Here is a 22,279-nt window from a genome sequence, read left to right as displayed (position 1 = left end):
GGACTATTCGACTTAAGCCTGGGCTGCAGTCGGATAGTTTAAAAATCAGCTCCTAAGTTCTAACCCTATCGTCTATTCCTTGACCTCTGAGTGAAACGTCACGGGGTTAAGGGATAGTGGATAGGAGAATTCAAAAGGACTTAGGAGAAGAGACTGCGGTACTTTAGAGAATCCGAATGCACTTTCACTATCCGACGTGTTTATGATGCGCCAGCGGACGTCATTGTGTGCGTCTGCTGCTGTGGGGAAACTATGGAAACCACAGTTTTCTATACAGCGGACCAACATGGATGTTTAATAAGAACGAGGGACTACTGTAAACTCATCTAGAGACTCTGCACCGTGCTCTGATGCTGCTGCTTTGCTTTATGAACGTGGACAACAGAGAAACATATTCTTCATGACCAAAGTTGGAATTGAAATAAAAAAGGAAAGTGAAACTTATGCTCGTCACCCTCTCCCTCCGGTCCACATTAATACAAATGATCCCAATACGTATGATTGTATGAACTAAAGATCTTAAAATCAATACAGATGTATTTATTATAAACGTTAGTCCTTAACATCTATCACTGTGTATATCACCATTCAAACATCTTTTAAAGTTGAACAAACCCCACACAGCTCAGTAAAGACTGAAATGTTGACTTTATTTGATAATTTCAGTAAAAACTAACGTTCATATTTCTCTTTTGATTATAATACAATGATGAACGTTCAAAACAAAGCACTTTGGCAACTTACCACCTATGTTTTAAAATGCTTAATAAGCACCGTAACTTTCATGATATCATTTCTCGGTCATAATCGGTTGTTTCCGTGAACGGCCGACTGTTGAGTGACGGCAAATGCTGCGGCTGCAAGGCATTGTGGGGCAGCATTTTCGCTTCTCCTGTCGGTTAGGGAGGTCCAGTGGTTCCTAAGCTAAAGGAGGTTATAAAGGAAGTTTGAAACCTCCTTTCCTATCATTCTCATCATTCTAGAGAATTCGAACGGCACTTATCATGGCTGCCACTGAGGGACTTCCGGGTCATTTCACTCCTTTAGGAAGGTTCCTAAGCTAAATGGACTATTCGACTTCAGCCAAAGTCTATTTAAAACTCTACTGTCTCATCAGACGCCCCTAGAGGTGGTGCTGCTGCTCTGCATCCCCGTGGTCGACCCCGATAAAGAAGACAGGAACTGGAGACGCCCGCTGAACTGCCTCCATCTGACCACCGCTCCTCTGGCCTGTCTGCTCACCTTCCAGTCTGGGGCCTGTAAGAGCAGCATGACATACTGAAGCAGCCATAATAAGATCAAATATACGGTTAAATCATTAGCCTGCCATTGTAGTTTTGTTTATTGAAGTCTTCACGTGTTCCTCAACTAATGTCTAGATGCAGATTATTTGATCCAAGGGCAGTTTCCCGTCTGGCTGCTGATGCTCCTGCTGGGATTCTTCCTGTCTGCTATCGCCTTCTGCACCACCACTAATGACTCTCCTCCCAAATATCATTCAGTAAGTATTTGTTGAGATTAGAAAAGGAGCTAGCAATCTCCAAATAGACAGGATATGAAGCTTTTTTTAGGGTTAATTAGTGCCACCTTCAGGTCAGGTCTCAAATGTAGAAGATGCAATCGTCTATAACTTTAACACAACTAAGAGTTTACAGCCATGTCTGCTCTGTGAGTCTCAGCGCTACACAACTAAATGCTAACATGCCCACATGCTAATATTAAAAGGATGTTTACAATGTTCACCAGCATTGTTTAAATGGTCAGCATGCTAGCTTTAGCTAATGAGCACTTCAAAAGAAGGACAGTTGAGGCTAACAGGCATGTTGTTGAGTTTTGCAGGAACTTTTCATAACCCAAAACTATTTATATAACATATTCTGGCAATACATTCATTAGTTGTTGAGATATTTCAGGCTGGTTCACAGTGGTTGACTGAACGAAATTACATTGCCATCCCTATAGCCATGTTGCTAGCAAGGCTTAAAATAAATGCAGTATGTATTCATCACAATTTATTTATCATTAGAGTACGTTTTTTCTCCAGATTGGATAAATGTAGGGTTAATCCATGGTTGTGTTTCTCTTCTCCAGCTGTTTCTCTGCTGGGCTTCCTGGTGAGTGCGTTGTTGATCAGCGCAGCCGCCTCAGAAGTGGTCAGTCTTCTGCACATGCTCGGTGTGGTGCTGAGTCTCAGCAACACCGTGCTGGGACTCACTCTGTTGGCCTGGGGCAACAGCATAGGAGGTGAAACTCATTGCCGTTTGCTAAAATATGAGTGTACTTTTAATTTTTAGCACATTATGTATAACTTCTTTTTTTCAGACTGTTTTTCTGACATCACCATCGCCCGGCAGGGTTACCCACGGATGGCCATTTCTGCCTGCTTTGGAGGCATCATTTTCAGTATCCTTTTTTTTATAAAAGAGATCGTCTATCAATCTAAAGACATCACATATAGTATGTGTAAAGATGGTTGGGAATAAATGCTCCTTGACTGTTTCCCCTTCAGACATGCTGCTTGGAGTTGGTTTAGGAGGTCTGATGCAGATGGTTGAAACACACAATGATGTGCAGGTAATCACAGGAGTTCATAGTTTTTTTTTAAACACGAACCATTAAGATGCAAAGACTTTCTATTGGATCTAACAACCTTTGTCTCTTTCTCCTCCTCAGTTTGAAACAGATGGTTTGACGTGGGTTCTTGCAGCATCGCTGGGTTTGTCTTTGGTTCTGTCCTTCGTCATCGTTCCTATGAGCCAGTTCCACTTGGGTCGAAACTACGGGATTTTTCTCCTCGTCTTCTACGCGATCTTCCTTATCATTGCGCTGCTTACAGAGTTTGGAAAGATACACTTTGTGTAGATCTGACTACACAACGCCTTTCAGTAAAGCAACATGACACACTGGAACAGATTCGCCTCTGCTGGGCATAATGTGAAATCTGTATTCATTCAACAACAGAAACCTGCACATGCCAAACTGGCAAATCAATAAGACTGAGACTTCTCTGCTCAGGGAGAGCTGAAATTATTACACTGTGCCTTTATTAAACGTTTTGTTTGTGCTGACTGGATCTGGCACTTTGGGAGTCCAGAATGAAAACACAGTTTGTAAAAATGTATACTTTAAAGCATTGTGAATTTGTCAAATATACTGAGAATCAAAATGTTAAAATGACCTTGTACAAAACTGCTTTACGGGCATTAAATAATTTTGGTTTGGTATGTGTTTTACAGGTCGTGGTAATGCTATGCTGGTCTGTGTTATATGATACATTGTAGGTCAATTAGCAATTACCAGCCATATGATAGTACAGCAAAAATACATAAATGCACATAACAACTCAAACAAAATCCCTTCTTACTAACTGAAACACATCACAGAATAAGAAGTTATAGAAAAGTAAAATACTTTGAATCCGTTTAACATTAGTTAGGAGATACACTGTTATTGTTGCATTGGGTTGAGCTGAAAGGATTGTTTGTACTTTTGGTCTTAAGAGAACTTAAATGTAGTGTCTGTTGATACTGATCAGAGGAGCCACTTAACTAAGGCATCGGGGTTTAAGCACTACAGGATTTTCAGGAGGTCACAAATGGCCTTCAGCAGTATACGTAATATCAGTCTTTGAAAAGGACATCAACGCTTCACTGGTCCAGCAACAGACCAGCACTGCTGTCTTTCTGTCTTTCTCAACTCGTCTCCCTCTCACGTCAGTCCAAAAGGCCCCGGACTAGTCCCACTGTGGCAAATAGAGAGAGTGGGGGAACTGGAGAAGACCTGGAGTGATGGGAGCTCCTCTGCATTTGAAAACACTGAGATGGTGCTGTGTATGTACAGTACTGCTTGCTAACTATGTGTTAGTTGACGCTGTGAAGTCCAGTCTGTGCATTGAGCTGAGGCTCGGGGAAGGAAGACGAGTCAGAGACGGGACTGTCCAGATCCTGACCCGGGCTTTGGTCCAGCTCAGGCAGGTTTTCCCTCGAATACTCTGCATACCACTCTTGCTGAAACGAGAAGGTAAGGAGATTGTTTTGGTTAGAAAAGTTCCCTACATAGTGAATTGGTTAATTTGTGTATCTCTTTTAGCATAGGGTCCAGTGGCCCATCGTTTATGAAAGATAATTATGTCCCACAAGTCCTTGTAGCAGCAACATTTTTAAGGAGATGGCAGACCAAAGTCTATAACGCTGTCTCATAATCACGTAGCCTAGTGGTAAGTGCAGTCAGATTACTAACACCACTTCTTCTGAATCCTTATGATTTAGCCTTGTTACATTTTCCATTGAGCTAAAAGAAAGTTGGTAAGGAAAAGCCAATGGGACACAGTTTTTCATCTGAATTATTTCTTCAGTTTCTTACCTGTATTTCCTCCTCGTACATTTCATGCTAAGGTCACTCTTTGTCCTAGACCTGCGGCCCAGGTACACCAGAGACGTATGCTGTGCACAGCAAAGCAGGAGGGAGGGCTGGTTAGTGGGACTTCATGTGAGGGGAAGGAGTAAACGTTGTGTGTGTGTGTGTTCTTACCCCTCCCCTGTCCATGGCCTGTAGGACCCCCTGTAGAGAGCTGAGGGAGGACACTCCTGGGCACGTCTGTTTGAAAAGCTCCAGAGTGGTCAGAGCCTCATCCCGACTCACCTCGACTTCGAACACTATCCCGTTTTCATCTAAAGAAATAAGAGCACACACAGACAGAATGACTCACTTTCATAAGGAAGGTTTTTGTTCAGAACAAAACATAAATTATCTTGCTTTGAATTTATTTATTGTACTACGTTTTTTAGTTTATTTTGTATATTTGTAAACACTTGACTTTAATATTTTTTAATGCTAAATAGGTTTTTTTACATTTTCTTTTTATAATCGTTATATTTTCAACCTTCTCTTACAACTTATTTTCTTATGTTGTTTATGTTTCCAACATCGTACACCAAAGAAAATGTCTTGTACATGTTGATTCAGATTTGCCATGCAGGAGTTCCTTCCTTTGGTATACTTCCCAAAACATCAGGGAGGGTAGGATAGCTCTGCATCTCTCTCTATGTCCTGACAGGCTTCATACATTTAGCGCCATGTTATTGTTTTTGATTGGTTCTCTTGTTTCAATTTGCACCAGTTTCTCACCCTCTGGGTTCTCCACCGGTTCCCGGTTCTTGCGGCTGTAGTTCATGCGGAACACAAACGCATCCAGAATGAACGCTACGATGATGGTCATCACCACCTGGAGAAAATCAAAATGACAATCATTCACCGTCACACTGACACACAAGAGAAAAGCAGAAATGCAGTGTTTACTTCCAGACACAAATCACAAACACAAATGACTACACTCACCATGGTAACTATGTAAAAGGTCATGAAGTAGAGCCGGCTCCAGTGCGTCGTCATAGAAGTGACTCCTTCCTGTGGGAGAGGGAAACACACACTGATCAATGACAAGGCTGCAGAGTGGGGTCGGATGAAAGACCACCAATACATGACTTCATCTTACCATTGTAATGTACCAGTTGTTGACCACAGTCAATTCAAAAAGAGTCACTGGAGAAAAAAAACGAAGAGGAAGAAATAAATCGACAACTTAGATAACTGGAAAATGTACACATCTAAATAAATATTACTGATCCCATTTTTGAGAAGAATTGTTAATGTCACGGCAGCTTAGAGCAAATACAACAAAGATAATAAGCACAAACTATACAGTCCGCATCAACTAAAGGTTCAAATAAATGGAAATGATTCAGGTTTCTTATATTTAAGTGTCTTTGGTCATCAGTAGGAACGAATGAGCTGCACGAAGCACAGACAGACGGGAAGTTGTAAACGCACATTCATGGGATTCCTTAACAATACCAACAAAGAATATCTCCAGCATTTTTAAAAGAAAAATTACCAAAGCTGCTGAGAATGTTGTTGAAGTTGTTGAGATAATAGTATCCTTCTTGCAACACTGTTTTGTTGCCAATCGTTACATTCCTCAGTCTGTAGGAGTCTGCCACTGTGCTGGTGCTGAGAAAAGAAACACTCATTTATCCTCTTGAGCCAGCAGGTGTGAAAACATGCAGAAGATCAAAGTGACTGCCTGTTTATCCAAATCTCCCAATGTGGATACAACTGAAAAGTGACTGTCAGTTACTCGACTCACTTGCAGCAGTTGGGGTAAACCACATCGGCAAAGAACTCCATCCCAACAATCGCAAAGGAGTAGTAGAAGATGATTAATGTCAAGCCCAGACTGGCCATCCTGGGAAAGAGCTCGAACATGGTGTCCAACACATTACGATACCGCTGCTTTATCTTAAACAACCTGAGAAAGACAACAGACCCACAGTTTAACATAAAGAAAAACTGTGAAATATAAGTTCATAATACTCTTAAGAAATCAAAGCGTACCGGAGCAGCTGAAGTGGTCTGAGGACTACGATGAAGTAAAACGGCTCCATATCAAAGGCAAGAGCAATCAGACCGAGGAAGGCAAACAACGTCACAGTGAAGTCAAACCTGGACATGCATCACAGTGAGCATTAATGTCAAAAACACACAAAACCAGGACATTTCAAATAGATTTAAGTTGCGTTTTCACTAAATATCCACATTAAAGGCACAGTGAGAAAGATGTGTAGGTCGCAGTTTGTAAACACTTAAACTTGGCTCACTATAATTTGCATGTTTTTATGGGCAGTGTCCACCATTTGCTTAGCTTCTTCTTGGAAGTGCGTTTAAGATATAGCACCAGGTTCATTCTTTTTTTAGGAGGTTGAAACCAAGACATTTCCGGAACACAGCAACATAAAAAGAGAAAAGTGGAGGGGAAGTATTTAATCTATACATTTCAAATCCTTCTCATTGTGCCTTTAAAGTTTCAGTAAGAGTACTGAATCCGAATGTACAGATATATATATTCTTATGCTCACTGTGGAGCTGGGCATTACCTGTGTACAATTCTGACCATTATGGATTCAGTACTCTCTGAATATGTAAATAAATCGACCCAGTATCCAAGTTATTACTCACAGATTCCACCCAGAGCTGATATAAGCCATCGGCCCCAAACCAGTTATTTTCAACAACACCTCTACACCATAAACTAAAAATGGAAAGACAGAAGTAGAGTTAATATTGGTGTAAGTGAATGTAAACAACTGTCATTCTTGACACCCTCTATGACCAATTCATTAGCATATGATACTGTTCTGTGTGAGTGGGAAACTGCACACAGTGTACTCACTGGTTAGGAAAACAATGTAACTCCAGGGAACAAATCTGGACCAGGAGAATCCACCTGCATGAGGACAGGAAGATGAGTGATCTGAAGTTCAAAACACTTTGCTTCAGTCCTCTGTGCTTATCATCAGGAAAGATCTTACTATTCAGAGAGTATGTCTCCACGAGGATCCATACGCCATTGATGGCCACCACCACACCTGCAGCAAGAGAGAAGATAGAACAAGTTTATGATTAGAGACTTTGCATGGATACCTCTGGGACCAGCTGGGAGAATGTAAATGATATCACTTACACATGGCGTATTGAAAGGCCTTTGACTTCACGAGCAGGTTGATACCTAGTGAAGTAAAGAAGGCTGAGAGTAAGAACTTAAGACACAGGTGTGTTGGTCTGATAAACAGAAGAACAGGAGGAAAAGAGACTTGCCTTTGAAAATGAGGAAGGTCGTGTGTGGAAGATCATCAAACCAATGTTCTCCACTGCGTCGTGCCTAGAACACACACATAGCTTTATATTTAAAAAGTACAACAACAACAAAAAGTGTGAAATATAACTGCACATATGTAAGGATACTCACCTTCCATTTAAGGCCAGTGACCTCATAGAACTTATAAAAGTCCTGTAGACTGAAGCAGAACAGAAATATAACTTAACAGGTGAAGATCTACCAATGGCCACAAGGAGGGGCTATTGGTGCCATGCTTCAATATGTCATTCTGTTGGACAACCGTTTACCAAGTTTCATTTGATTACAATCCAATCGTCATGTTTAAATGTAAGTGTAGCACAGTCTGCAGATACATATGTGTAAGAGGTCACACACTTGTGCACGTGACTGAAAGTAAAACATTAACATTGAGGCAGTTACCTGAGCATTGGAGCCCCTGAGGTGTTGAGAGCTTTATATGTGAGAAAGCGGTCTCTTGCAGACATCCGTGGTCTGTAAAATCGCATGAGACCATCAAACTGTTTTAGTGTCACACCCGACGGCCTCTGCAGAGAAAACAACAACAACACAGTGTTTGTGAGTGCTTCGTATTAAATAAATAACTTGTACCAAATAAACATTGGTGAGGGCTTACCTGCCGGCTAACTAACAGCTGAAAGGCATGGTCGATAGCGGAGCGTTTGTGAAGTAAAAGAGATTTAAACTTCATCTTCTCAACGTCATTAAACGTATCGAACACAACTGCCAGGAGCTGTGGGGGAAGAGAAGGGAGGCTGATGAGTGGACATGTTTAAAAAACACTTGACATAAGCCATATCTTATTATAACTGAGGTATTATAAGTGGTGGAAACAAAGTACCAGGTTCATGATGAAGTAGAGCTCTATGGAGAGGTAGACAATGAAGAACACACAAGACCAGCGGTTCTTGGAGTAGGAAGGCATCATCACATCAGGGAAACTACAAGAAAAAGGGAAACATGAGAAATGAGGTATAACATTAAAACTGTGGAATCAGCCAAAACACATGTGGGGAGGGGAAATCAAACATCATTTATGATGAGCTCTGAAAGCAGGAAGTTCTGCTTGCATGGCATGTATGTAAAACGGGAACAGTGCTTTGTGTGGCTGTGCTTACTTTGCTGTGGTGACCAGCACAAACAGACTGACGAGGCTGTTCTCCAGGGTGCTGAAGTACTGCGGCGAGAGCACAGGCTTTAACACAGAAACCTGACACCAAAAAATCCCCAGACTAACACAACTCAGATAAACTCATGTCGGGCACTAAAGACTCAACATACCGGGTCCGTTTTGTTCGGAGAGAAAAGGCAGAAACCTGGAATGAGACAACAGGATAGTAATGCACACGGAGCAACAGGAAATAATGCTACAAAAACCAAAACCCCCCCAAACTAGTTTCTATGTTTCTGTTTCCTTTTGCATTCTTACCCAACATAGCAAATATAACCATGAAGAAAAGCAGCAGTAGGAGGATGTCAATGAAAGGTGGGAGGGACTGGAAGATCTGTCGCAAGTTTCTGATTGGATAAAAGAAACATTAGTTAGTACAATGAATGGTTTAACAGTGAAATCATGGACACATGGAAAAGGGAGATTACTTTGAATTAAGTAATTTACAAATAGGTGATTAAAACTGACCATCAGTGAGCAGTAAATGTCCTTTTTGTCAAGGCAAGTTTATTTATATAGCACTTTTCAACACAAGGCAATTCAAAGTGCTTTACAAAAAATGAAAGACATTAAGAAAATGGCATTTAGTCAATTAAATTTACAACAAATGGTGTACATTAAACTAGCTGAAAATCCTATTTGGCCATGAATTTGACCTGACTGCGTGGATGTGTGATGTGTTGGTCACGTGTACCTGCGCACAGCACCACAGTATCTACAGTCCACCAGGAAGATTGGTCTGAGAGCTCTGGTCACTCTCACGTGAGACGTCTGTCTGATCAGAACCACAATGGCCTCCACAAACTGGAGCAGCAACACAGACGTCTGAACAAGGAGGAGAGACGTCATGAACAATGTGCAGCGGACCAGACCCTTTGATGTCAAGCATCCAGCATGCTGAAGTAACTAAAGCTGGGCTGCACAATGAATCCACACAACCAAAATCAACAGCTAAGGTGAGGAAGAACAAATTCATTTACCAATTCATTCCACCACGAAACACGGTGCTTACGACTGTCTGTTTTTTGGCAGAGAATTCAAAGATGACAATAGAAAAGCCTGCATTACTCTTCAAGAAAAACTAAAACATGACACATCACAACCTGCGGGAAATCCCCATCAGCTGTTCGACAGGTTATCCTTTAACGAGTCATCATATTGACTGTTCTGTCTACATGAAAACAATAAAAAAAAAAAATGGTGTTCTTAAGAATGATAGGAGAAATCAGGATTCCAATTTTGAGTTGAAAACATTTTGATTCTCATTTTTACCAGAACTCAGCAGCACTTCTATAATGTCACCAGAAAGAGCCCATCATGGATCAGTTACCTTCACCATGGTCCTCTTGTGTCGTATGAAGGTATGGAAGCCTAACCAGCGCAGTTTCATGCATAGCTCGAACGCCATCATAACCAGAGCCAGCAGCTCCAGAGTGGCATGGACCTGCAGAGGGATCACAAACACAGGGGCTTTTAGAGGGAGCTGTGTGTGTGTGTGTGTGTGTGTGTGTGTGTGTGTGTGTGTGTGTGTGTGTGTGTGTGTGTGTGTGTGTGTGTGTGTGTGTGTGTGTGTGTGTGTGTGTGTGTGTTTACTCACGTAGACGTCCAGACGCAGTGAGGGCACAGCGGGGGCTTCACACAGCGACAGCATCATCAGCAGCAGGCCTGTCAGCAGCTCCATCATGTAGAACAGGTGGTTGTGGGCAAACAGGTACGCTGCCAATGCCTTAGGGTTTCGAGGATGGGTGAAGAACTTATCATTGTTCTCTCCCTCCTGTGTGTGACATTTAAAGGACGCATTTAAATCTCATGTTGTCAGTTTTTCTCCTCTTATTTAATCAATGTCCCACCACTCTGCAGCGGTATCTGAGAAACACAACGCATTATCTGACATTGTGGTATGATGAAGCAGTGACACATGTTCCTGTACTTCATAGAAGACAAAGTTGTGGATGTGTGGTGGTAAATGTTATCTGTTTACAAAGTTGTACCTTTTAATGAATGAATGCTATAGAGCAATCTTTTTTACGATCTCAGTTTTGTTTCCACAAACAAGTGTGTATGCACACAAGAATGCGGGTTGATTCAAACGGATTCTTCACCAGTAGGTAGCGGTAATGTGCCAACAAAGGCAGTGAAGAAGAGTTCAAGCAATGCCCAATTTATAGTGTGTTAAAAGTCGTCACGCATTCAAAACACTGTCAGGCCTGAAGAATAGACACAATTCGTTTTGAGACAAAACACCATGGGTCTCAAACTCAAGGCCCGGGGGCCAAATCCGGCCCGCAAATTCATTTTATGTGGCCCCGCAAGAGCTTGCAAAGATTATAATACGTTTATTATACGGTTACATGCCACTTTACAGAAGCAGGTTGCCCATGAACTACATGTCCCACAATGCATCTTGTTTTGTGACATGCGCACTGAAGAGACTTGCAATTATTTGCCCTGGACTTCTGCTTTCAGACGTAGTTCATTAGGAAGTTATTACCCTATCCGATAATAATCCAATTCAGAGGCAATAATGTAATATAATGCGTTATTATATATATATATATTACCTATTTATATAGTTACAACCGGCCCTTCGTGTGCAACCTTTATGCGAATGTGGCCCGCGATGAAATTGAGTTTGACACCCCTGCACTAAATGTAAAACAATACCTATAAAAACACACTTAACACATTACACATGAACTGTGCAACTCCTTAAAACTATAATGAATTACAAACAATAAGATGATTTTACCATGAAATTCCTCATTTGAGCTTCCCTGTTTCACTACTTTATTTATATATACTTTGACATTTGAATGAGTACAAAGTTTACCCATCACATGTAGTCCAGTGAGAAGGATGCAATAAAAACCATGATATAACCATGTGGACTCCGCAGTCTGGCACACTCAGTAACTATCACATGACACACTTCACTGCTCCTGGGTACCTGCAGGTAGATGGCCGCCTCTTGGAAGTTCATCTCCCAGCTCTGCCGTAAGGACGCATGTTGGGCTCTGTGGAGTTGTGGCCCGGGCGTTGAGATCACAGCATTGTTCACTATGTCATAATTTCCTCCTCCTCCATCTGGAAGAAACACGTAAGTGTCAGTGTATTAATACATGATGTGGAAAAGAACAAAATAACAATGAAGTTGTTCCAATATGGGTTACACAAACACAGTACATCGAGGGTCCTACCAAGGCAGTCTAGTTCTAACTGTAAGGCATACGAGGAGATCACTACTGGAGTCCCGCTGTGAGTCTGATCTTCATGGGAATCAGCTGCCTGTCCGCATATGCACTCCATTGATCAGTTTGTCTGAGTATCGCTGCTGTATGAATGAATAAAGGTCCCACAGCTCAAGTGTGTGTGTGTGTGTGTGTGTGTGTGTCATTCACAGTGCACTGGTCTTGTTCCAGCATTCACACACATCTGGAGATACTAAGGGCCAAACATTCCAGGCCTGATTCAAACTCCAGACACAAAGTCAGGATGAGAGTCCTTACAGATCCAGGAATATTCAAACTGAAACGGGGATCAAAGTGACACTGGAAACAAAACACCTTTTAAAGCTGTTGACGGTGCTTCAAAAGTTATTTTCTGACAATTGTTTGCTTCTATACAAAAAGTGACTTTTACAACCGCCTTAATGAGAGATACCGGTGACAGTAAAATGTTACTGCCATAGCCACACAGATTGAACTTTCAACCCCGTGCATACAGTCGGTAAGAAAATGCCGTGTTTGCACTGATTTCACATTGTCTAAACCGTCCCCTTCCTGGCATAGACAGGATACAGGCACCACTCAGATCAGCCAAAAAGAGGAATTAATCCTGTGATACAACAAGGAGAATGACTTACTTCAAAAGACAGGGATGACATCTAAATATCTAATAACACTGAAAAAGCAGTAGCATATCAGAATGAAGAATTACAATTAATATTTTATCTCATAACCTGAAATGATAGATTAAAGCAAGATCCTTCTTTAGTACGAATCAGTTTCTTTCTTAAAAAAAGCAATCCCTCCATTTGTCTTCCAGCAGCTGCATACTTCAATCCTATGCGAGTCTATCTGGGTGTTCTTCGCATGTGCTGTGCATCACATGTCTCGGCTTCTGCACACGTCCTTGGAATAAAACATAGAGGAGATGAAATGTGTCTCTGGAAAGCAGTCACACACTGTTCCTGTAAGCTAGGACAGCAGCAGCTGAGATGTGAAGGTCAGATTCCAGTCCAGCGGCAGCCTGGCTGTTATCCTGACAGAAGAACACCGTGTGTCAACCCCTCATTTGTTAGAGAACAATAATATGTTGTCCCAGTCAAAAACACGTTGGGGTCAGGCACACAGAAGCCCAAATAGGCTCAGCAGTAGGACGAATACAATCTAGTTTTGTGGTGATCTCAAGGGTCCTGACCACCAGCAGTTAAACTGAACTCCACAAGTGATTTGCCCCTGAAGGGATACAATCCAGCCTTGGTTCTCAGCGTCCAGGTTCAAACCCCCTCTTTTTGCAGAAAGCTCCAACAACAATCAGAAAGAACAGTATGATACTTCCTCCCCGTCTGTCCACCACTACCGAATATCCTGAGGACAAAAAAAGAAACTTCTCCCCTCTTCCTGTTCAGCTCCAGAGCAAGAGTAAATGCTTCAGTTTGCTCACACACAAACACACTTACACACAGGCTGCAGACATTCACACACAACACACACATGCGGTCCATGAGCACCAGGGAGGGGCGGGGGGGTGCACCGGTGTGCTGAGGCAGCAGGTTCTCAGACGGGTCATTTTGTAGCTTGTATGTGAGGAACACAAAGGCAGCAGGATTATTATGTTGAGTTGATGCATGGATACCCATACGTACTTTGAGCGCACACACACATGCACACTCACACACGTGACCTCCAAGCATAGTGGACAATCTCTTCTCTCCGTTACAGCAGCAGGGCCTGGATGTGCAGAATGTATGCAGCTGACTGTAAACAACATTAAACGGCTATGACCCGGCTAGTGCACATCTGGTGAGTAGACAAGCTTTACCTTCACAACATATACTGCAATAATAGCCTAGACAAAAATACTACATACTCTTCTATAAATAACACAGTTATATGAACACAAAACAATGGAGCCAAAACAGAATAAAACACCAACGACACCTAAAATGATTTTAGACAATAATTTAACATTGTGCAATACTATGAGATTTGTTTACGACATACTAATCTATGACTTTTATTTGTGCATACATTAGGATTTTTTTAATGAAATTATATTTGATATGACATCATTTTTTTTATCGCACACAAGACATTTATACGACATATTATATCTACATGTATACTATACTATGACTTTGTATGAACACAATACAAAGGATGTAAGGTGTATTTTTTGAGACATAGCATAATATGACTTATATATGATATTTTACGACAGGTAAGTAAACTGCCACAGGGGTAAGTGAGGAAACACTTGATTTTAAACCCTGATAATCTTCATGGAGGGAAGATAGAGTGCAAAGATGGTAATATGCTCAGAGGGATGTTGACTTTAATTCTAGGCCAACATCTTAAACTCTGCCAAAATATTATATTATTATAATAAGGAGGTGGGAGAAGTACTCTGATATTGTACTTAAGTTAAAGTAGAAGTACCAGAGTGTAGGAATACTTTGTTGCAAGTATATGACCTGCATTCAAAAATATTACTCAAGTTAAAGTACAAAGGTATTAGCATCAAAATATACTTAAAGAACCAATAGTAAAAGTACTCATGCACTTTTCAGAATAATATATTATATGTTTTGATTATAATTATTGATGCATTGATGTTAATAAAAGCTGGTAGAGGTGAAGCTAGTTTTACATTAGATATAATATTAATGATATTAAAGAAATGTAGTGGAGTGAAAGAACATGATTTACTTCGAATTGTAGTGGGGTAAAAGTTTAAACTCACAAAAAATGGAAGTAGAAGTCTTCCAAAATGGTAGTTAAGTACAGTACTTGAGTAAATCTACTTAGTGACTTAACACTGAATATGGCAGCTATTAGCAACACCAGTGTCCATGGTCATGGGTCTGGCCAAACAATAGTCTGCATTGTGGGGATATGACACAACTCACTTTCGTCTCCTCTTTCGGTCTCCTCGCTGAGCAGACCGCTGTTTGCTTCGTCCCATGTTAAGATGAGAGGCACATCGTCGTCTGACTCCATGTTAGCAGATAAACAGGCTTAATGTAAATCGAGTTGTCTAATCCGCCCACAGGCTAAATAAGTGCGCGGTTTGTTCCGCAAAGACACATCTTGGGTGCTCGCTGTTTAGCAAACAAACAGAGGACTCAGGCGGTGCTAACTGAGACAGAGCTAAGTATAAGTCATTTAAAACAGGAACTAGCAGCTTTTAGGTTGTTAGCAGCTGACAGGGCCCGCGGGTTGATGGTGTTGTCCTGTCAGATCCACTGGATCACTAACTGCTGTCTGTTTCCATCACGGTTGCATCATCACAAAGCTTTAATAACCAATAACAGATGTTCTGAAAACACCAAACCTACAAATAAGTCCTCCGATTCTATATCGATGACAAATAAATCCTTCCTCAAACAACACTATCTGACACTTATCAACGACACTAAAAGAAAGCTCTACAGCACAGATGATAGGCTACTACTGTGGTATCAACAAACATTCGCGACACCGAAACATTTCACGGCAGCAGGGCAGCCGGCAGAGTTGCCAACCTTTCAAAATAAAAGTAAATCATTTAAAAACAATGTTGTAAAAACATGTGTTAAAACAATTAGGTATATTTATTTTAATTTTATTTATCACAATTAATTATATATTCGAAACAGACCATAGGTTGATGTTTTTTCCCCAATAAGATGTGCCAGTGTTTTGTCTACGGTGGTATCTTAGCAACATGTAAACAATATTTTTCGTCTGAGCCAACAAGTTCACAGGTAAGAGCTTTACTAGTTTATATGTCAATATATATACACACAAACATCTAAAGCAACAAAACCAAAGGATTTTGTGTCATCCTCGTCAATTTTAAATACATTTGAAAAAGCAACATAAGTGTAGTATCAGTATGTTGTCTAGCCTGAATGTACACACCCTAATGCTCACTTATTTGATCAAACGTAGCTTCAACTAATGGGTCTTTTAATCTTTATTATTCTCATTATGCATTTATTATTACAATTGTAATTGTTTGATGTACTTATTTTATAGGTTTTATTATTGTACTGTATGTATTCGTTTTGTCCTATATGTCATCCTTTATTTTACAGAGAGGGATCATTATTTATGTTGTTTAATTTATTGTTTACTTTTCATTATACCTGTTTTACCTCTTTGTGTCCCTTGCATTGTTGAATTGTGCTTTTATGCTGTATGTGTGCAAAAAAAGGTTTGACCTGAAGTGAATTTCCAGGTTTTTGGTTTAATTTGTGATCTGTGTCATGTCGTCAAAGCACCCCGAGCTGCACCTGGTGCTATACAAATAAGATGTATTATTATTCATTACTATTAATAACTGAAAATACTGTTTATAAATAACATGCTCAAAATAGTTACTATATAGGCCAATGACTTGAGGCTGCCGTATATCAACAAACAATCCATTTGATTTGTTTCTACTTGTTGAGTTCAGAAATACCCTGTAGACACACGTATTGTAGAGCATCTCATTCAGAATAACGAATCATATATTTTGGGATTAAGGCTTTAATGTTGCAGACACTTATTTATTTGTTTTGCTATACAATAAGCTAGCGTGTGAATATCTCCAAGCATCATCTTTGTACTTAATGCTTCATGATTTGATCTTTAAAGACTGTAACTACAGCTATCTGAAAATGTAGTGGAGTAAAAAGCACAACATTTGCCTATGGGATGTAGTGGAAAAGAAGTGTAGCTGGATTTAAAAATACTCAAGTAAAGTCCCTTAAAATTGTACTAACAGTACTGAAGTAAATAGTTACATTCCACTAGTGGGGATAATATTGTAAGCCAAGATTTTATGTCAGTTTCTAAAGGTTACAACATTAATCTTTTGCTATTCTTGACTGTGTTCCTACCATTTAGTGACAGTATGTCTGCAAAGAGGTCCACAGTGCTGGGAAAGACAAAGACCCAATTAGAAGAAGCTCCAGAGAACAATGAAGTGCCACAGAGGAAGCCGCTCTCCCTTGAAGCGAAACGCATCTTCAACATGTTGGAAAACTGCATTAGTGGAGTTGAGTTTGTAGCAATGCTGCCTGCTCTCCTCCAGTTAAACAGTCTTTCTAGTGTGGTGGACAAGGACTTGAGTATGGCTCTTCAGGAGCATCAACTATTAGAAAAAAGACTGGAGACATTTGAATGTCTCATGCAGGGGTCAGACGGGGAACAAGGGAGAGAAGTTAGTAAGGCCATGGCTGGACTTGAGAAGGACATCAAGAATTCTTTGAGGGATCTGTTAAGGCTGGCAAAAGCCCATCCTGATGCCATTTCTGGTTTGAAGGCAGAGCTAGGTAAGACGCTCGCTGTAGGGGAGAGTGAGTACAAACTAATTACAGGGCTTGAGAAGTTTCAGAGCTGTGTGGTTGAAACGCTGCTGACCAGTGTGGAGGAGGATCTACATGATCAGCTGGATCTCCAAAAGTCTTCATACCAAAACCACCGTCTGGAGGTCCTAGCTTTAGAGCAAGAAAAACAAGCAATATTCATGGAGCAACAAGATGCAGAGGTGAGGCAATACATTGAATGTTGACAAAAAGAGACCCTCATGAAACAAGTCTAATCTAAGAAATGTATAACTTGCTTAAATGCAGCTAGATAAGAAAGAAAAATCTCATTAAGGCATCATATGTTTGCCCCTTTTATCATCTCACCTCTCCCATCGTTGTTTTTGTATCACAGATCTTTGAGAAAAAGGAAGAAATCAAACGCTGCCAAGGTTTTCTGGAAGTTAACAAGAGACGTAAGGCAGGTATTTCACTTCTTCCGGGCCAGCAGAGCCAGCATACTGCATCAAAGATGAAGAAGGCCGGTAAAACACAAGCTATTGATCAACCGAACATTCTGCTCAGCAAGTTGATCTTTGAAAACAGACAGGCAGAGAGAGTAATCCAAGAGGTACGTTTAGTGTATCTAACACATCACAATAAACATACAAATGTCTTTTTATTATAACATAACGGTCTCTGTTCTTTTTCCTTGGCAGAAAATTGAAAAGGTGGAGACAGAAATTGAAAACTTGCTTTATACTTTTGACGCGGAAATGGAAGAAAAACAGGTACCGTTTCAGACAAACGTGCCAAAGATAACTGGACAAATATATGTTTTTTTACCTGGATAAAAGCTCTTGTGCTTGTGAGGCTATTAAGGGTGTTAAACATGCAGTCTGGTCTTGACCCCAGATAGGATAATTTAACAAAATAATCTGAACACAGAGTCCATTTAAAAGCTTTTTCCTGGAGCCTTCAGCTGCATCTCACAGTCTTTCTCCGATTAGTTTTGGTCAGTCTCTATACCCTGATGGAGAACGTTTGTTTAGATGATTATAGGATGCTCAAATGGCTAATGTTTCGAAACACTTTATCACATTTCTGATTTTACTTTAACTGCCACCATCCCATGTCTCAGGCTAAACTGGATTTGAACAGAATGTATTATGAAAAGGAGGACGGGGAGCTGAAAACACTGGAGAAACTCTTCTCTGTCCTAGAAGTCGAGTGCAACCAGATCAAAGAGAAGCGTCGGCTGGCAGCAGAGAAGAGAATGTTGGAGGCGAAGGAGCTGGAGCTAAAGACCAAAGCTGCAATTATGGCACAAGCCTGGTGGAGAGGCTACAGTACTCGCAAGGCCTTAAAAAACAAGGGCAAAAGCAAGAAGGCCAAAAAAGGAAAAGGCAAAAAGACCAAATAAACCGCTGACTGGTTTAATTATGATGCACAAGGACACACCCTACCCGAATGAACGTTTTTGGATGTTTTATTTAAAATATATAAATATTCTATTGAGCGAATACCATTATACTTCACATTCAGAGTGTGTTTGTCATTAAATATGTTATTTTTTAAATGAAGTTCTATGTGTTTTAAACTCAAACAGATGTTTTGGTTTGTTAAATGTATATAATGTCTTGCTGCAAACATGATCAAACTATGCAGATGTCCACAGATGCACCTGTTGGACATACACCTTTATATCTCTTGTAAGGACATGGATTTAAATGACCTGGCAAATCCCCAGCAAAGCTTTCCTTAAAAAATCAGCTAAAATAAGTTAACACCAATTGCTGTTTTCTTTAATAGCCACGAGGGGGCAGTACAGGGCTTTTTGTTCTGAATGATTCATTGTCCTCATTACATTGTGCCAATAGGAGGAGGATTGACTACCAACCATAAGATATCTGATGTTGCTAGTAGATATACAGCGTTTATGAACAAGTCACCCTCAAATGTTTAGCTACCACTATCAGAACCATTTCAGAATTTTGAATCAAACCATGTTACTAACAATGATGAGATACATGGACAATAGTTGATTGCACTCAGTGTTCAGGTTTATTGAAGTTCAGTGTCTACAAGTTCACAGTTAATGAAACTCACAGAGTTTAACATTAGATAAACACACTTTAATTATTTAGTTCCATCTCAGCAAAGGAGACTCATAGTAAAAGGTTACTTTGAAGCCTTTTTTTACGGTGACTTGGAAAGCTCGTTTTGTCTCTTTTCTTTCCATCTTGTCTCTGTGAAGAAGTCTGATATTGTTTGACCATGTCGTCGCTGTCTTGAATGAACGTCTTAACCTGAGGAGACAGTAAAAAAACGTGTGTATATGTGTGTATAGTGTATATTTTCTGTCTGCTTTTTACCTCCACCTCTGCTCTGTTGGGGTACACACCTGGTCCAGCTGTTTCTCTGTGTTGTTTATATCAACCGCTTCATCTGCTTTTTCGTCTTGACACGTCATTTCGTAGAGGTTGAGTGTCGCCATCTTGATTTGTCCCAGGAGAAGTGTGTCTTTGATGCGGTTTCCTGAATCTGGTTCCACTTCCTCTCCTGTGTGGGGACAGGGACAACTTCATTTCACACAGAAGGTCATCATTTGATTTGGCGTTAGCTCTGATGCCGGACTTTGACCCGGGGTCAGCTCTCGTACCCTTTCCAGAACTTCAGAGCGCGCTTTCTCATGCTCCACCTCCATCTGGGACAGCTCGTAGTTCTTCTGCAGACGCATGAGGCGATGCTGTTCTTGATTTGACTGCAGGGTTCTCCTCAGCTCGTCATACTTCTCACGCTTCTTCAGGTCCTGCTGAAGGAGACTCTCTCGAATTCGGAGAAGGTTCTCCATATGATCTGCGAGGCTCTTTGCGTCCTTAAACTGTAACACACACACACATAGAAACACACACAATGTAACTCCAAAATTCAAATTCATCATCTAATCAAACACATGATTGCACTTGTTTTAAATAAAGCATAAACCTGGAGGAAGAATGAGACAGAAAGGCTTTTCCACACCATAATGTTAAATGTGTGTGAATACGTTGAGGACATCATCAAGAGACAAGATTTAGAACGATCAAAACAATTATAAAAGTAATTGTTATGATTACACACACAGACTATTCCTGTACAATAAACATGTTTAAATTAGATTCTCTAGCTTCTAAAAGAATCCCTCGCAGTACCTTGGTCAACTTGGCCGCCCGCTCGAAGCTCACAGCGTACGGTCTGAGTTTCACTAGCTGGCGCTCTCGCTCCTGTTTGCTCTGCAGCTCTTCAGCTAACTCCACCACCAGCCTCTCATGCTCTGCATCCAGATGAAAAACCTCTTTCCTCTCCCTCTCTGCTCCCTCTGAACATTCAGTAGCCTGGTCCTGCAGGGAGGGAGATGGAGAGATTTAGTTTAGAGTGAACCCAATAACGTTAAAACAGTTTCATACAGGAATTGTGTGTGAAATGGTCCTTCACTGTACCCTGAGAATCTTCTCATAGCTGAGGTTCATCTTGTTAGCTTTCTTAATATTCTCCTGCAACTCATCTTCACGCTGTTGCAAATTCTCCAGTTCCTATAATGAGACACACACTTGGGAACATTTATGATGGTAAGTCAGGACAGTGAGCATTAAGTCAGAAAGTTACACTGCGTGGGTAACATCAACACTTGGTAACTGTTCGATTTGTTAATAATAGCATTTGACACAATGAGCTATTAATGAAGGAATTACAAATATATGGATTTAGCGGGATGTCACTTTTGGTAAAGCAGATACCTGGAGAAAAAGAATTAACCAGTGGCGAGCCGTGACTTTTATACCTAGGCCCTCTGACCCCCCTTCCCTCGAAAAAAAAGAAGAGATATTACGTCACAGCGGAATATCAAAACAGAGGCCCGGGGTGCAAAACGCATCAATGACAGTGACCCTCTACCACACAGAACAACACCATTTATATAAATACCTATCATGACAGGGCAGCCACAGCCAAGTAACAATTACAAATGAATTAAGTCGGCACGGCGGCCCTCATTGAAAATGACTTAGGCCTACCTTTGATGATCAAAGGTAACACAAAGTCCATCCTCCCGTCCTTTTGGATGAAGCACTTGCGGGTCATTCAGCTGGTCCTTTGCCACTCCAGTTTATCATTGTAACTCAATCTTGAAAATGACTCGGTTAATAATTTCGCAACGATGTCATCACTCTCACTGAAGTGAGCCATCATGAACGAACTTATGCTAATTATAAATCTATCGATCATAAATCTATCGATCATAAATCTATCGTTTAGATTTATGATTCGAAAATAATAAAAGTAGGGTAGACATGTGGATATTATTCGTCTGAACAAAACGTGCATTTATCTAACAGGTTCGTTTTCCACAGACCTTATTTCCAGCTATTTTCCAAAATCCTATGGAGAAATTCCATTGCTTTCTGTCGAGGGAATCCGAGCGCGGCTTACTTCCGGGTTTTAGGACGCGTCACTGAACCACTTGCATAGACCTCACAGCGGGCGGAACTTGTCATAAAGTCCGCGAAAAGAAAGCCCGCCCATTTAGAGGGAAGATATGATTGGTCAATTGTACTGTCATTTGACATTACTCTCTCGTTGAGTTACTATAGCTGGCCCTCTGTGAATGTAGAGAGGGACCAACAAGCTCTCCCGTCTTCACAGAACTCGCATAGACGGCATTTAACCCTTCACATTCCAACAGAAACTGAACAGGCAGATTCGAAGGATTTATTTCTTTGGAAATATTATTTTACATACAGTTAAATCAAGTTATAACAACAAAAACATATAAAAAAAAATATTTAAAAAAAATGTTTTTTTTTTAATGTTTTCAAATATTATTTCTTAGAATATCTTAGGCCCTAGAGGGCCTTGACGGCTCGCCACTGGAACTAAA

General features: G+C 40.7%; 4 protein-coding genes across 5 annotated transcripts; 2 read left to right on the top strand and 2 right to left on the bottom strand.

The window, feature by feature from the left end:
* The first annotated feature begins 1,949 nt into the window (after window positions 1-1,949).
* LOC117452620 (mitochondrial sodium/calcium exchanger protein-like) lies at window positions 1,950-3,224 on the top strand. Its single transcript, XM_034091329.2, has 4 exons — window positions 1,950-2,244; window positions 2,323-2,403; window positions 2,510-2,574; window positions 2,674-3,224. Exons 1-4 carry the CDS (start codon window positions 1,965-1,967, stop codon window positions 2,860-2,862), a joined length of 615 nt encoding a protein of 204 aa, XP_033947220.2. The 5' UTR covers window positions 1,950-1,964; the 3' UTR covers window positions 2,863-3,224.
* On the bottom strand, window positions 3,028-15,641 carry LOC117452077 (two pore channel protein 1-like). The gene is given in 27 exon segments (XM_034090526.2): window positions 3,028-4,007; window positions 4,363-4,385; window positions 4,388-4,442; window positions 4,531-4,670; window positions 5,128-5,224; window positions 5,338-5,406; window positions 5,495-5,541; window positions 5,894-6,009; window positions 6,146-6,307; window positions 6,394-6,501; window positions 7,015-7,087; window positions 7,229-7,282; window positions 7,368-7,424; window positions 7,520-7,564; window positions 7,654-7,717; window positions 7,805-7,853; window positions 8,096-8,220; window positions 8,310-8,426; window positions 8,535-8,634; window positions 8,812-8,870; window positions 8,975-9,009; window positions 9,123-9,211; window positions 9,559-9,689; window positions 10,195-10,308; window positions 10,462-10,638; window positions 11,812-11,948; window positions 14,995-15,641. Coding segments are annotated over 27 exon segments (2,481 nt in total). The 5' UTR covers window positions 15,086-15,641; the 3' UTR covers window positions 3,028-3,860.
* On the top strand, window positions 13,636-18,940 carry iqcd (IQ motif containing D). 2 transcript variants are annotated; one of them, XM_034090528.2, is made up of 5 exons: window positions 13,636-13,888; window positions 16,961-17,603; window positions 17,777-17,992; window positions 18,081-18,152; window positions 18,503-18,940. In XM_034090528.2, exons 1-5 carry the CDS (start codon window positions 13,866-13,868, stop codon window positions 18,782-18,784), a joined length of 1,236 nt encoding a protein of 411 aa, XP_033946419.1. In that variant the 5' UTR covers window positions 13,636-13,865; the 3' UTR covers window positions 18,785-18,940. The 2 variants fall into 2 exon arrangements, with proteins under 2 accessions (XP_033946419.1, XP_033946420.1); XM_034090529.2 differs by lacking the exon at window positions 13,636-13,888 and adding an exon at window positions 15,760-15,831.
* A 462-nt stretch (window positions 18,941-19,402) lies between these two features.
* Window positions 19,403-20,953, bottom strand: LOC117452079 (coiled-coil domain-containing protein 42-like). The gene is given in 6 exon segments (XM_034090530.2): window positions 19,403-19,670; window positions 19,766-19,884; window positions 19,887-19,923; window positions 20,024-20,245; window positions 20,556-20,744; window positions 20,844-20,953. Coding segments are annotated over 6 exon segments (738 nt in total). The 5' UTR covers window positions 20,874-20,953; the 3' UTR covers window positions 19,403-19,529.
* Between the last annotated feature and the right edge of the window lie 1,326 nt (window positions 20,954-22,279).

The sequence above is a fragment of the Pseudochaenichthys georgianus genome, chromosome 9 (genome assembly GCF_902827115.2).
Source record: "Pseudochaenichthys georgianus chromosome 9, fPseGeo1.2, whole genome shotgun sequence".
Classification (NCBI taxonomy): domain Eukaryota; kingdom Metazoa; phylum Chordata; class Actinopteri; order Perciformes; family Channichthyidae; genus Pseudochaenichthys; species Pseudochaenichthys georgianus.
The sequence above is the reverse complement of the archived record's forward strand: the minus strand, read 5'-3'. Positions and strand labels throughout refer to the sequence as shown.

Excerpts from the sequence above, each read along its gene's own strand:
- LOC117452620 (XM_034091329.2), top strand. The coding sequence starts at position 1,965 with ATGTTGCTAGCAAGGCTTAAAATAAATGCAGTATGTATTCATCACAAT. Across the intron at positions 2,245-2,322 it reads CTGGGGCAACAGCATAGGAG|ACTGTTTTTCTGACATCACC; the intron begins GTGAAACTCATT and ends TCTTTTTTTCAG. Across the intron at positions 2,575-2,673 it reads AAACACACAATGATGTGCAG|TTTGAAACAGATGGTTTGAC; the intron begins GTAATCACAGGA and ends TCTCCTCCTCAG.
- iqcd (XM_034090528.2), top strand. The coding sequence starts at position 13,866 with ATGACCCGGCTAGTGCACATCTG. Across the intron at positions 13,889-16,960 it reads ACCCGGCTAGTGCACATCTG|TGACAGTATGTCTGCAAAGA; the intron begins GTGAGTAGACAA and ends CCTACCATTTAG. Across the intron at positions 17,993-18,080 it reads CAGAGAGAGTAATCCAAGAG|AAAATTGAAAAGGTGGAGAC; the intron begins GTACGTTTAGTG and ends TTTCCTTGGCAG.